At 25.6% G+C, this 14,428-nt stretch overlaps 1 protein-coding gene and 1 long non-coding RNA gene across 29 annotated transcripts in view; one reads left to right on the plus strand and one right to left on the minus strand.

Moving 5' to 3' along the window:
* LOC107999143 (SLIT-ROBO Rho GTPase-activating protein 1) overlaps nucleotides 1–14,428 on the minus strand; it is a 36,302-nt gene that overhangs the window by 4,256 nt on the left and 17,618 nt on the right. For 13 of the 28 annotated variants that reach the window (XM_062076830.1, XM_062076837.1, XM_062076836.1 and 10 more), the window contains 10 exons: nucleotides 6,449–6,632; nucleotides 5,999–6,164; nucleotides 5,386–5,610; nucleotides 4,722–4,850; nucleotides 3,553–3,783; nucleotides 2,838–3,113; nucleotides 1,730–2,325; nucleotides 1,273–1,494; nucleotides 1,108–1,178; nucleotides 847–1,027 (listed from right to left, as the gene is read on the minus strand). In XM_062076830.1, coding sequence (XP_061932814.1) covers nucleotides 847–1,027; nucleotides 1,108–1,178; nucleotides 1,273–1,494; nucleotides 1,730–2,325; nucleotides 2,838–3,113; nucleotides 3,553–3,783; nucleotides 4,722–4,850; nucleotides 5,386–5,610; nucleotides 5,999–6,164; nucleotides 6,449–6,632 — 2,281 coding nt within the window. Of the gene's footprint in view, nucleotides 1–846; nucleotides 1,028–1,107; nucleotides 1,179–1,272; nucleotides 1,495–1,729; nucleotides 2,326–2,837; nucleotides 3,114–3,552; nucleotides 3,784–4,721; nucleotides 4,851–5,385; nucleotides 5,611–5,998; nucleotides 6,165–6,448; nucleotides 6,633–11,603; nucleotides 11,990–14,428 lie in introns of those variants that run through there. The other 15 variants (XM_062076849.1, XM_062076848.1, XM_062076854.1 and 12 more) reach the window with 4 other exon arrangements.
* LOC133666348 (uncharacterized) lies at nucleotides 9,000–9,871 on the plus strand. Its single transcript, XR_009830412.1, has 2 exons — nucleotides 9,000–9,292; nucleotides 9,574–9,871. It is a non-coding gene; the product is annotated as an uncharacterized LOC133666348 (long non-coding RNA).

The raw sequence follows: 14,428 nt of genomic DNA on the forward strand, positions 1-14,428 counted from the left end.
ATGTATATACATTGCATGAAACAAATGAAATCATTGCAACATTAGTTTATAAAATGTGTCGAATATTAATCCTGTTAGAACAGAATAGAATATTATTTCATTATTTTATGATATAATACTTGATAATATTTGTGAATACTTGGAAATATGTTAGTAAGCACATGAGAGGAACATTTATTGAATATTTTTTATTATTATTATTTTCTCTTTTAGAAAAATGTTAATAAATAGTAATAATACAAATTTTACTTAAAGTATCAAGAAATATAGCAAATTTATATTTATACCTTAATATACATCTCTGTAAATTAAATTATTCAAAATATTTTTAAATTAAATGATTCAATTAAATTTTTTAAATTACATTTTTTCTTAAATTTTTAAATTAAATTTTCATGTAAAGATGAAATTGAAATTAATGAAATGAATAAATGCGGAGAAATTTTCTTAACGCATTAAAATTAATTACAACTCTATATTTTCTTACTCCAAGTTTAATTCTTTCCATAAGAAATATCCTATTTTGAAGAGAAATCATCCATATCCCGAATATTTTCACTAACGTCAATTTAATAATAATAAATTCAAGATATAAGATAAAATTAAGTAAATGGAAAGGATTAAAAAGGAAAAAAGATTCATTCGCGAAAACTAAAATAAACAAGCATCTCTAACAGAGATCTCTAAGCATCTGTAACCTAAAGAAGCTTTTCCTTTTAAAAAGCAAGCACAATTGAATTCGTCCGAATTTCATTCCCTTTGGATTTACTAACTTTAGCCGCTAAATTCAATAGAAGGCATTCTCGAAGGAAATAATTCACCACTGCGTGATTAAGTCTCACTTACTTTATCTTGATCATTATATATTTATCGGGAATAAGCCCCTCTCTACCGGCCAAGGCACCTCGCCACCAGTCATTACTGACTTGTGTGTATAGAGTTAAGGTATCTCCCTTTTTGAAGCTTAACTCTCTTTCGGATCTTGCATTGAAATCGAATTGCGCTGTGGCTTCAAGGTTTTCTGATTCTGGGAATATACAAAACGAACGTAGATCGCGCTTTGTTGGATTCCGGACAACTAATCAACTATATCTAGCAATTACTCACCATCTTCGGATGGATACACCTCAGAATCCATATCTTCTTGGGCTTGATCTGTCGGCGAGTCTCCTACATCTCTGCATTAAAAATTTATTTTGGTAAAAAATTATAAATTGAATAGATAGAATAAACAGAATTTTAACAATATGAATTTTAACATATCATACTTACACGTCATCAGGTTCTCTACTGATGTATTTTTCATATTGAGTACCTCCAATGTCTTCTGGAAATATTTCTTCGCAGAATGTGATAATATTCTTGATGAGTTCATTTACTTGATTTTGATATTGTACTTGATCCTTATCTTCTGGAACAGGTACTAATGTGGGACCAAAGCAAATTGCCAAATTATATGGATCCATCATATTTTCATCCGAAAATTCTGAGAGACTGTTAACAGAATTAAAAAAAAAAATTAATTTATTTTGAAATAATATAAAATGCTAAAAAATATTTATAAAAATAATTATAATGAATGAATTTATAAAAATGAATTTATAGATTCAAAAAAAAACTAGATATAAACAAATAATGCTCTTTAAAATCTTAATCTTTATCTTAATCTTTATTTTATATTTTATATTATATTTTCATTATAAATCTTGACTAAAAATTATATACTTACTGATTGAGAAAAGCAAACAGGTATCGCATTACTATAACAACTGGTCTTGGAAGACTGGAAATCAATTCTTTCATCTTGTTAACGAATTCTTGCTTTGATTCTAACTGCGCTAGTTCCATTAAATGTTCAAAATAAATAATAGGAAACAGTGGTTCTCTTAATTCTCTCAAATAAAGCTTCAATACACCAGCCACACTGTTTATATCTGATGCGTCTGTGACATCAGCCAATGGATCTTCTCCCCTCTCAAACCATTCTCGGAAATTATTAATTTCTACCTGGGAGCCAGAGACTCGGAAAATACCTTGATGATGAAGACCATACAGATTGATCACTCTGATACAGCTTTTCATGATTAGAGGTATTTCTTGATTTGTGCTTTCTAAATATTCTTCTAATGAGCCACCAAATAATTTTGGTTGACCATTCATTTGCAATCTACCAATTCGTTTTCTTCGAGCTTGTTTTTGTTTCGTTGTTGATATTGATGGATTTGGGCTAGCAGTAGAACCATCTAATAAGCTCTGCCGAATGTATTCTTGTTTTGCATCTAACCTAGCTATTCTTGAGGTTCCAAGAAGATATTCCCTGAATTTCTGTAAAATATCAATAAAAATTGATGTTATAATTGATATTTCTTTGAAATAAATATTTAAATATTATATTTAAATGCTTTTTAATACATTAATAGATAACAAGAAAAAAAATTATCTTAAGTTTATATATAAGTTTATATATTTATCTCAAAAATTTTATCTAATATTAAATCTCTATTTATTTAATCTCAAATAATGATGTTATTATGAAGTAAAAAATATATGAAGTAAAAAAGAAAGTAAAGTAATATATTATATAATATATTAAGTTGTAATATTATAAGTTATAATAATAAATATATTAAATTGAAATAATATTTTATACTACATTAATATATTATTTTAAAATATTATTAACTTTAATAAAATTAATTTTAATTAATTAAATTATATATTCGTGGATAAATACATAGTAATTTTTAATAAATATAATATATAATATATACAATTATTTTCATTTTAAATGTTTAAATTTAATAATTATATATATTTATTAATTGAATTAAATTTACCGTGAGGTAGAATTCTTCAGTTTCTTGTCTATCGGCTCTAAGCTTGATTTGCACGGTTTCCGGTGGTCTGGAAGTGGGAACAGCGTTCTCTCCAAAATATCTTGAACAATCGTAGTCTTTTGCAGTTAACATTTCCAATAGACTAGCTTCTGCTGTTTCCAAAGTTTTCCAAACTTCTTCAGATTCTGTTCTCAAGGAAGTTAATCTTTGTTGTAATTGAGCCAATCGTTGCTCCATCTCAGCGTGCAATAATTTTTGAAGTTCTGGTTCGGGAGTCTATAAAAGAAATATATATATATATATATTATATAAATATATACATGAATATTAAAGTCTTGAATATGAAAGAAGAATATGATGGAAGAAAAACTGTATATTATTTTTTTTTTATTTTTCATTATATAAAATATAAAATATTGAAATATAAGAAACTGTTTTACTTTTTTCTAAGTCCGTGTTAGAATCTGTTTTGAATTTATATCTATATAATATATGTAATATATAAATTTAATATAAATGATTATAATGATTTTTAAGTTTCTTTGTCTATTAAATATTTACTTCATATATTTTATATCTATATTTATGCTAAATAATATCTTTTGTGATTATAGATATATCAGATGATTAATACTTTTAATAATATATTATTTATTATTACGATTATTTATGACTCAATGATGATTAAAAAACTGGAACAATTTATATAACATACTTCGAGTACCTCATCCCCTCGTTGTCCTTGGAATTCGAATTTCTTAGGAATCATGAAAGCAGCATGATGAGATTCCAAAAATCTTTGTTTATCCGCCCTCGAGTCTAGAGCACCAACACAAGCAGCCAATTGTTCAGCACCAGATTGTAGCGAACGTTGTCTACCTTCCTCTGCGCTACAATGCATCAGCAAAGCTCTGGCAATACAATTATGGAAACCAAAATCCATACACTGAAAAAGTCAAATCGTACAATTATTTTCACGCAAGAGAAAGTGCGAAAATATTGATTTTTTTTAAATAAAATAATATCAAAAATTAATTATTTCTTTTCTTGAAATAATAATTATTATAAAGATACATATTTTTAACGAAACTTACATTTGTTGAACAAATTTTTGAAAATAATAATTAAGAAAGCCGAGGTTACAAATAATTAATTTTTAATAGAGAATTTTCAGATAATTTTTAGAGTTAACTGATTCAGTAACCCACTATCGAGTAACGTATATGGTATCAAGAAGCCTATCTTGTGCTCTCTTAAATCGACTTGTTGCAATTAGTTCACAAATCGCGTGCCAAATATACATTCGATCATTTTTCATGTTAAAAAGCTTTTCATTTTTGTAATAAACAGTGCGGAACAGTAAATATACAATAGCGTAAGAGTAACGAGAAAATTCTTTTTTGCTTGCTAAATATAGTTCTGTAATGTTGTTACAAAATTTTATATCCGTAATCTGATTATACCAACATTTGATATAATATTAATTTTTTTATTAGTTTCTATCGTCGAACAGACAGATTGTTACGAGTATATATATAAAGTATTAATAATGAATCGTTGTGTGATATTTTTTTTTTAAATAAAAATATTATTTAATTCATTTATTCAAGTAAAATAGAAATTCAGAATTATTATTTTTCTATCATTGTAATATTTAATGTAATATTAAGATAAAATTAAAAATGTCTCTTTCTTTTTAACTTAATTATGTTTTCTTCTTTTTTTATTTCTTGACATTCTTTTAAAATGAAGTAGATATAATAAAGTATCTTTTTATAATTAAATATTTTAAACTCTGATATTTTGAAATTAAATTTTGATTAAATATTTTTATTATAAAGAATATTTTATATAATATAAAGAAATTATTCTTTTATAACTTACATCGATAAGATCCGAAAGATCGTCAACGAAATATTTATGTATTGTCGTATTGGATGCTTCAAGACATAAAATGTATTCGTTTCTTGCTTTCAACGCTTTCAGCTTCGCCTCTTGATATTTAACTTTCCTCTGAACAGAATAAAAAGTATACATAAGTTTAATCATAATATTCAAAAATTTCAATCAGTACATTATATATTATAATTACATTTCTATTTGTAATTTTTTAAAAATTATTCCATATCTGAAAACATTCATCAAAACGTTGAATAATAATTCTAAAAAGTCTAAAAAATTCCAAAAAATCCTCAAACATTTAAACAAGCACTTAAACTACATGATAAAGCGTATTCTCTAAAATCGATTGTAAGATAAGAAATTTTGACAGAGAGATGAATGAAGTCGTGCTTTATTCACTTAGGGAATGAAACTGAGAGGTCTCAGTTCACGTATTCTCCACATAAAAAGAACATGATAGAAATCGATACTAGCGCGTCTTGAAGTATACTCGACCTCGCCAGGGTCATAGAGGAGAAGAAAAAGAGAAAAGAAAGAGAAAGGAAGAGGGATGAAAAGAAAGAGATAAAAAAAAAAGCTTAACAGAAAATAAAATCGAAAAATATGGGCGAGTACTCTCGGATATCCGGCCTTTATTTTAACCCACCTTGTTCACTTCCTTTTCCATGAGTTTGTATTTCTTGCTGCGCGCGAGTTTCTCTGGAGGAGCATTTGCTACCTCGAGTTTGCTACGCTGCTGTTCCGCGACGCGAAGTTTCGTTTCTGCTTGCCGTGACCCGGTCTGGTATGTCTGATACGTTTTCATCGTGGTATGCAGCTCATCCAATACTCGAAGAATTTCCTCGTGCGTCTCATAACCTATTTCACGGCACTGAAATCGATCGATTCGATTATTATTTTTAATGATTCTGATATATTTTGATTTTGGATCGGATAATAAATGTGTTAAGGAATTTAGAGAATTAAGAAATAATAAAATCAATATAAATTGAAGATTCAGCAGTAACTTATAAAAAATAATAAAAAGCATTAAATTAAATCTAGAACTGTTTTTTTTTAAGATGATAAACAATAAAATGTAATAATGATTCAAAGTGAATTAATCAAAAAATGAAAACCAATTTTTAGTAATTTCAATTTTCTCAAATATTAATTTATATTTGAACATTCTTTTATATATATTATATTTTTTAATTATAAAAAATATATTGTAAATATATTTTCGATGTTTCCAATAATATATACTGGCATGTACTCACACGTTTGTATATCCGTTGAACATCTTCCATCACCTGATTAAGACGACCAACGAGGTGTGTGCTATATACTTCTGACAAAGCTGCATGATCTCTGCTTAAGGATTTAGTCTCATTGATAAGTTGCTGCCAGCAAGCATAGCTCGAGAATAGGGGCCACTGTTCTCGCCTAGGAATTGCTTACTGTTAGCTAAAGTGATTTACTTCAAGCATTAATTGTATATATTAATTATATTAATTGTTTATCTCTGTTTATAAATTTTTTTAAGTTTAAGAATTATTTTTAAAATTAATAAATAAATAACAAAAATAACTTCATGATTGAAGATCAAATCATGGAATTTAAAATTTTGAAAAAAGATGATCATGATCATCGATTACACGAATTTAAAAAAAAAAAAAAAAGGAAAAAAAAAGAAAAGAATAAAATACAGAAGAAAGATAAATACGTACTTTTGCTTTTGCTCCTTGTGTCTGAGCTGTATGCTTCTGGCCAACTTGTCGAGAGACTTGCTGTAATCGAGCTCGAGCTCGGCTCTCTTTCGAAAAAAATCCTGAAGCTCCGCCACGATGGCGACTTGGGCCTCCATCCGGATGTCGAGACATCTCAGCTGCTCGTTCAGCTGCAATCGTATATCTGAAAACAGGAATATGCCAGATAAAGACTTTCTATTGACTCATTAGGTTAGGTTCGTTTTTCGTTAATCGATCGATCGACCGATCGTTCGATTCACCGCGTTTCGTGTTACGAATGCATTTATTATCGAGGAGGAACCAGTCGAGAAATCTCGATTCAATCGTTTTTACATATTTTATCTTACACTTTCGATATTTATATTTTCTTTTAGAAATAATAAATATAAAAATAACAATATTAATTTAATAACATTAATTTATCAATATTTTTCCAATTTATAGAGATTGGATTAGATTCTACGTATAGATTCAAAAAAGTATTTGCTCGTTCAAACTTTTTTTAACTTTTTTTGATTCAATATATTGATTCAACATGTTAATTATTAGGTGAAATATTTATAATGCCATTCAAACATTTATAATATACAATTTTTAAGAGCTTAATAGACTGGTATATCTTATACATCTATATTACATATTTAAATCGGCAATTCTCAAATTTTCCAATAATATCATTATTATAATAAATAGAAATAAAAGTTATTATAAATAGAAAATATTTATTATATGAATATTGATTCTTAATCCTATTGAAATTTTATTGTTGTTTAAATAAAATTGCAAATTTAATAAAAAAATATTTTCAAAAAATAAAAATAGAAAAATATTGAAGAATTGAAAATAAATGCATTCTATATTTTTCTGTTTTATTTTAATTTCATTTCGAGTTGAACTTACAATTATTATGTTATACTGATATTTAAACTACTTTAATAATTGTAATTAAATACCAAGGATAGATACTACGTACATTTTTAAAAGAAAAACCAAAAAAAAAAACTTTGTAATCTATATTATATGACTAAAATAAAATAAATTACACTTATAAATTTATATTTTTCAAACTTCAAATATCAAAAGATTACACATATAATATCTTCATTTTATTTTATTATTTTTTTTTTCAAATTTGAATTAAAATAAAATACAAAAAATATCTCAAAATTTTGTGAAACAAACTTTAAAAAAAATGTTCCTCTAACTTTACTACAGTTTTTCTGAGAAGACACATATTGGGGGACAAAAAATATAATTCCTGAAACTGTTGAATGCTTTTAGGAAGTTGTACGAAACCCGATAGTGGTGTCTCATTAAAACAGGGGAAGCTACTATGTGCAATCACATATGGTGTCGACCCTGGTTCCAAGAAAGTAATATAAAAAGAGGAAGAGAAAAAGGAAGGAAACTGTTTTCTTGTTGATCTTTAAGTCTTCCCATACAAAAGTTTCTTAATAATTTTTTTTTTTTTTTACTTCATACAAAAACGTGGGACGTATCGATTTTTCTCTGGTGTGATTCATTCCCCAAGTGGCCACGAGATTTTCGACCCCTCCACCATTAAGGGTAGGAATGGCATGAATCGACGACCTGCCTACGCCCCTAGGAACGTAAATAAACGCACTTCGTTGTATAGTGCTCGTATATCGGGTGATTCAAAGGTAACGATGAAATTTAATTAATATTCAATTAATTAAAGAATTGATTTTTTCCATTCTTGATTACCATAGATTTTTGATTATTGATTATATTTTATCTATCATTCGAATAAATTGAATGATTAATCGGTTAATAATAATTAAATTAGAAGGGTAGTTAGAGATTAACGAAAAGAGAAAAAATGCTGAGAAAGATAACATTCAGATGAAATATATTTTATATTCAAAATAAAATTCTTTATACATTTTAAGCGTTTAAGAATATTTGACCATGTAGTGGCAAGTGAAATTAGGTTACACGCGCAACTGAAAAACGACACCAAACCTTCAGAACAAAGAGATCTGCATAGTTACAGGTTGATGACATCACTAGACGATAAGAATGTATATGTAACATTGAATAAGAGCAACATAACATCCAAGAATTTTCTACATCTGGATTTTATTTGAAGAAATGTCAAAAGGAATATTTTAGAAAATGAGATTGTACAGATTAAAAGGATCTTTTAATTTGTAGAAAAATATTTCTCATTTCTATGAAAGAAATGTTTCTAGAGAATAAAAAATGAATTATATATCTTTAAATCACTCTAGTACTGATCAATCAGAAATTTTGAAGGGTGAATAACCAAAAGAATATTATAAAACACACAGGCGTTCGGCAATTTCTTTTCCAGAAAATATCGATGATTTTTTTTCAATGTATCATCGAAATATTGACATCTTTACTATAAATCTATTTTAATAATAGTTGTTTCAACTTTTTATGCTTTATATGATTATCGACATATGTTACATAATCGAGTTTAATAATAATTATAATCTACAGAGGGCGCAGTTCTAACGAACTGTGTCCTGTATTCGTGAACCATAGAAACTTTTAATTTTTTTCATATACATAGTATGATATTTTTATCGTTTTAAAAATACAAAAAATGAAATAGATAACAGATGTAAAATTAACTTGTTAATGTTTTGAAGATAAGTGAGATGAAATTTATATTGTGTGATATCCTGTATTTGTAATATTTTTCAAATAAGTAAAGTTGTGTGAATAAAGAGGTTATATTGATTTATACGAGTTAAAAAAGAAGATATAAATTTAAAAAATTGTTTAGAAAAAATGTAGAAACTTAAACTCGAACAGAATACAAATTTTTCTCAGGTTAAATTTCTCATATTTTCTCATGATATAATAAAAATACATTAAGATATTTCATTCGTATCGCATGAAATAGCTAATTGTGATATATATATTTCGTTAAAAGGAATAGATAGAATATTCGTATGCAAGATATTTTTTTCATAGACTTCAAAAATAAAAAAATATACATATTTTTTAAATTAAATTGTTTAAAATTTGTATAGAATGAATACAAAATATTAATTATATTTAAAAATATATATTTTTTGCATATTGTTCCTTTAAAAACTCGTTATTGGTAGGAATACACGGATGAAATTGACAATCGTTCGAAGGACGTAACAGGATCCATTATACGACTGCTTGAAAGCTCATATGAATTGACAAGAGAAGTAATATCGATAGAATTGTATAACAAGTGACTGTAACGCTTATTGTGTGATTTCAATGGAATCACTTTGATAACTTTATTTTCACGCTACGTATTTTTATACTAGATATATTTTCTATATATTTTTGTACTATTTTCCATATATGAAACTGTTTTTCCTTTTTTTTTAATAAATTATTTTTATAAATGAAATTATTAAATAAAAATATTTTACTCTTTTAAATTAATTTTATTCCAAACAATTAATACATTTTTCAAAACTTGCATTATATATATATAAATTTAAGATTTCAAATTGTTTAAGTTGAATTTTTTGTAAATAAATCAATAATTTGTGTAAAATGAAAATTGAAATCGATTCATATTTACAAGTATAAAATGAACTTGATCCAACCTAGTAGCAGTCGTGGAATGAAGTACTTTGTAGTGCTTCTGACATATAATTAACATGTGCGATGCACATGTGAAATAAGATTTATCATATTGTAGGTCACCTATGACCCACGCGACGTTATGATCACTTCCCATTTTTATCTGGTACACTGTATATACATTTTTTTTCATAAACACAACGATAAAAAAATATTAGAAAATAAAAAAAAGTTTTAAAATAATTATTAAAAAATAATAATTACGAATATAAAATATATAAATTTTAAATGAATTAAATGCAATTATATCTTGTATACTTTTATATAAATATACATATACAGGATATGTAATATCAAAAACAGAATAATAATTATTATAATGTTGAATTATTTTAATTAATATTTTATTGATAATAATATAGCCTGTTTATAAATTGTATATTTTTTTGAACTAATGATAAAAGTATTTATGATAAGTTTTAAATTAAATTATTAAAAAAATTAAATTATATTTATTTTATATAGATAAAGATTTTATAAAACATTGAATCTTCAGAACTTAATATCTTTAGTATTATCTATAAAAATAAATATTTTTATGATGTCATTGTTTTCATTTTGAATTATTATCTATAATATTGATCAACAGATTAATTTATCAATAAATATATTGATTATAAATGTATTGATTAGACATATACAATAGATACAATATCTATCGACTATAGATTAAATTTGAAATTTATTAGTATAATCAAATAAATTGAAAATTTAAAAATTTAAATATATAAGAAAAATAATCGACATTGAATAAAAATATAAATTAAATTTCATATTATTTTTATTTTTAATTTAGTTCAAAAATTAGTTTAAATAATAATTAATTAAATAATAATTAAAAATAAAAGCAACAAGTATTGATTTAAGTAACAGAAATATAACTTACAAAAAACTAAGTGTTCGTGAAAAAAATGTTTATTGCAGCATAAATGAAAACGTTAAATACTTTCTCCATGCCGCCCGTTATTTCGAATTTTCATATTTTACAGAGCGTGTTGAAAAATTGTAGTGCAACTGAGAGATTACTTGTGTTAAAACAAGCATAATACTTTTTAAAAATTAATTGATTGTTCAAAATTATTCAGATTTTATTCAAAAACAAAAAATAAATCATAATAACTCAGATTAAAGATCTTTAAAAAACACTGATTAAAAACATTAAATTAAAAACATTTTAAAAACATTAATTAAACATAATTTTATTCATCCATGACCGACGCGACGTTATGATCACTTCCCATTTTTATCTGATATACTATATATACATTTTCTTTCGTAAACGCAACGATAAAAAATATTAGAAAATAAAATGTCATATCATGCCAGGATCTGTTACAAATTCTCACATGAAGGGATAATATTCATGCAAGATTTTATTCTCTTATAAAACGTACGTTTTTAATCTTTAAACATCTTTTCAATAATTGTAAACTTGTCTCACGTAAAAGGGTAAGGGTACACGTATAGAATAATTGTTTAAAAACGTTTTGTAAACGGCAGCGCCATTTACCTTTCGTCAAAGCCTCCCATTCCTGTCGTCCAGCTAGCTTGAACATTTTCCCCCGTTCCAACTGTCCACCACTCTCTCTGGTCCACCGTCGATTATTCCTCGTGTTCACAAATCACTATTCCTTTTGTCCGTTTTTATCGCGTCCTTTTTTCGTTTTCTTGTGTTTATATTATACACACACGTGCGCGCGCGTGAAATAAATTCGTATTTTTATCAAATCACGATTTACACACGTATTTTTTTCTCAAATTATTATTGAATAACTGCAATCAATGAGCTACCATAATTCGATTACAACTCTTGGTAACTCTTGAAACACGCTGCTTGCATGTGAACCGCTCGCTGGGATTTTTGACATTCCTTGGCTTCGAATGGCGAACTTGCATCTAGATTTCATTGATATTAGTCGATAATTATGTACTATGCGTTCTGAATGACATTAAGGATGATAGAGTGGGCAATACAGGCGAAGAAAGCACGAGAAAGACTATATATATGTATAGTAGAGAATCTAATCGTGATATTGAACTATTCGTTGCAACGATGGATTGGCAAAAAATCGAGCGCCATCTCGTGACGATGATATAAGATAAATGCATGTCATGAACGGATTATTGGAAAATGTAATAATGTTACGTAATAGAATGATCAAATACCTAACGAAAACATTGCTTTGTGGGAATAAACGTATAGAAATGAATAAAAAAAATACAAATATATTCGATATTTTTGATATAAATGGCAGTTACATATCGTTATAAATCTAGTCAGAATGATTGTAATTACGATGAATTAAATAATCATTATTATTATAAATAATTATAAAAATTAATAAAAAATTAATAAAAGAGAAAAATAAAATAAAATAAATTTCAATAAATGTTATGTTTAAATATCTTATATATATATAATTATAGTATAATTTCAATTGTTTTTAAATGAAACTTTATTAAATTACGACACAATAATTTATATCAATTATTTCACGAAATAATACAGATATACATAATATGATTTTATGCATAGTTTCTACTGTTTATTATTTATAAGGCAAGCACTTTCAATATGCAAAAAAGTGAAAGATAGTTTTCAAAATATTGAAATATATAATTCGTATTTTCTAATATTAGATAATATCACATCATTCATATTTTCAGAATTATCACCGCTATATCTTACATGACCCAGTTTATATAAATAGAGATAAAAACACGAATTTGTTATTGGATATTTAAATAGAAAATATAGAAATCTTTTATTTTTACAATAGATTTTTAGTCATCGTTTATTTATAATCTTTAAATATAACTATTTCATTTTAAAATAGAATTATACTATATTAATTAAATTAAAAGTAATATAAATTTTCTGATATTAAAAATTATAATATCATATCCATACAAGGCAATTAGATCGTAAAAATATTCAATCTAAATATTTTCAATATTTTAAAAAGATATTTTCATTAATATATAACATATAATATATTGTATATATAATTATATATATACAACTATTTTTATTTATTTTTTATATAAAATATTATTATGATAATATTTTTTAGTTATAATCACGTTAAATTTTAAACGATTATTATTTTAACGATCAGATATTATAAACGATCAGATTTCTAGTTAAAATAATAACAAAGAAATAATTATTCAAAAATTAAAGAAAACATTTTATCATAATCACAATAAATTAAGAAAATAAATATATATATATATATTTATGTTGATTATCAGCAGATTTTGTTTATAATTTTATAATATTATAATGTTTTATTTATAAGATTATAATATTTCTGAGATTCTGCACTGTCTCTCACTGTTTTTCCTAAACAATATATATAACTTATACAGTATAACCTCAAATACTAAAATATCCAATATACTTTTTGCTATTGTATTCTCGTGAATGATATCAAAGGAAAACGAATACACTCTCTAACTAAATATGTATTAACATTTCGATGTATTGTTTTACGATCAGCAAAGCGTACAAAGGTCTATTTCGCATCATGTGCGAGAAAATTGAAAGCGCAGTGGCATAAAAATTCTAGCTCCTCTATACTCCCGTTATAACCTCAGAAAGGATTCCGTTAATAGAATGCAACCATGAATCTATATCTCTCTTACTCTATCGCTCTGGTAAACGATAAGTTGCCGGTGTTGCAAGTTTTATGCAAGCTTTGCGATTATCGGGCCCTGATAGGTTACAACAGATAATGGTTGCACGTTGTGCGTGAATGTTCTCAAAGAACACGATCAACAACATCATTCTCATAGCGTGATGGCCACGCAAAGGATTATTTTTAAAATTGCCGCTAAGAGATGACCTTAATAGGTCGTTTGTAAGATGACAGTGTCGAAATGAATTGTTGTAAGACAGTTATTATTATAATAGCGAACGTTTTTCAACATGTCTAATTTCAAACATGCTAGAAATAATCGAAATAAGATAAAAATATTATTTAGACGTGTATATTTATATCGTGTCGAATTAAGCATATTTATTGAAGAAAATCGATAGAATAGAATATATTTTTGTTTTTAAAGAAAATAAATTTTGTACTGCCCTAACCTAAAAATTTTCCATTTTTTAAAATATTTTTTAATGTATATTTTTCTTTGACAAGATATTTTATAAAATTTAGGAATATATTATTATCATTTTTTAAATATTATAAGTTTTACAAATTTAATATATTAATAATGATCATTTGAAACACTTGAGATATTTTTCTGAAGTGTTTTTTCTTTAAATTCAAATAATCTTTCATTAAATTGTATTATTCCTACTTCTTATATGTGTAATATGTGTTA

The sequence above is a fragment of the Apis cerana genome, linkage group LG6 (genome assembly GCF_029169275.1).
Source record: "Apis cerana isolate GH-2021 linkage group LG6, AcerK_1.0, whole genome shotgun sequence".
Classification (NCBI taxonomy): Eukaryota; Metazoa; Arthropoda; class Insecta; order Hymenoptera; family Apidae; genus Apis; species Apis cerana.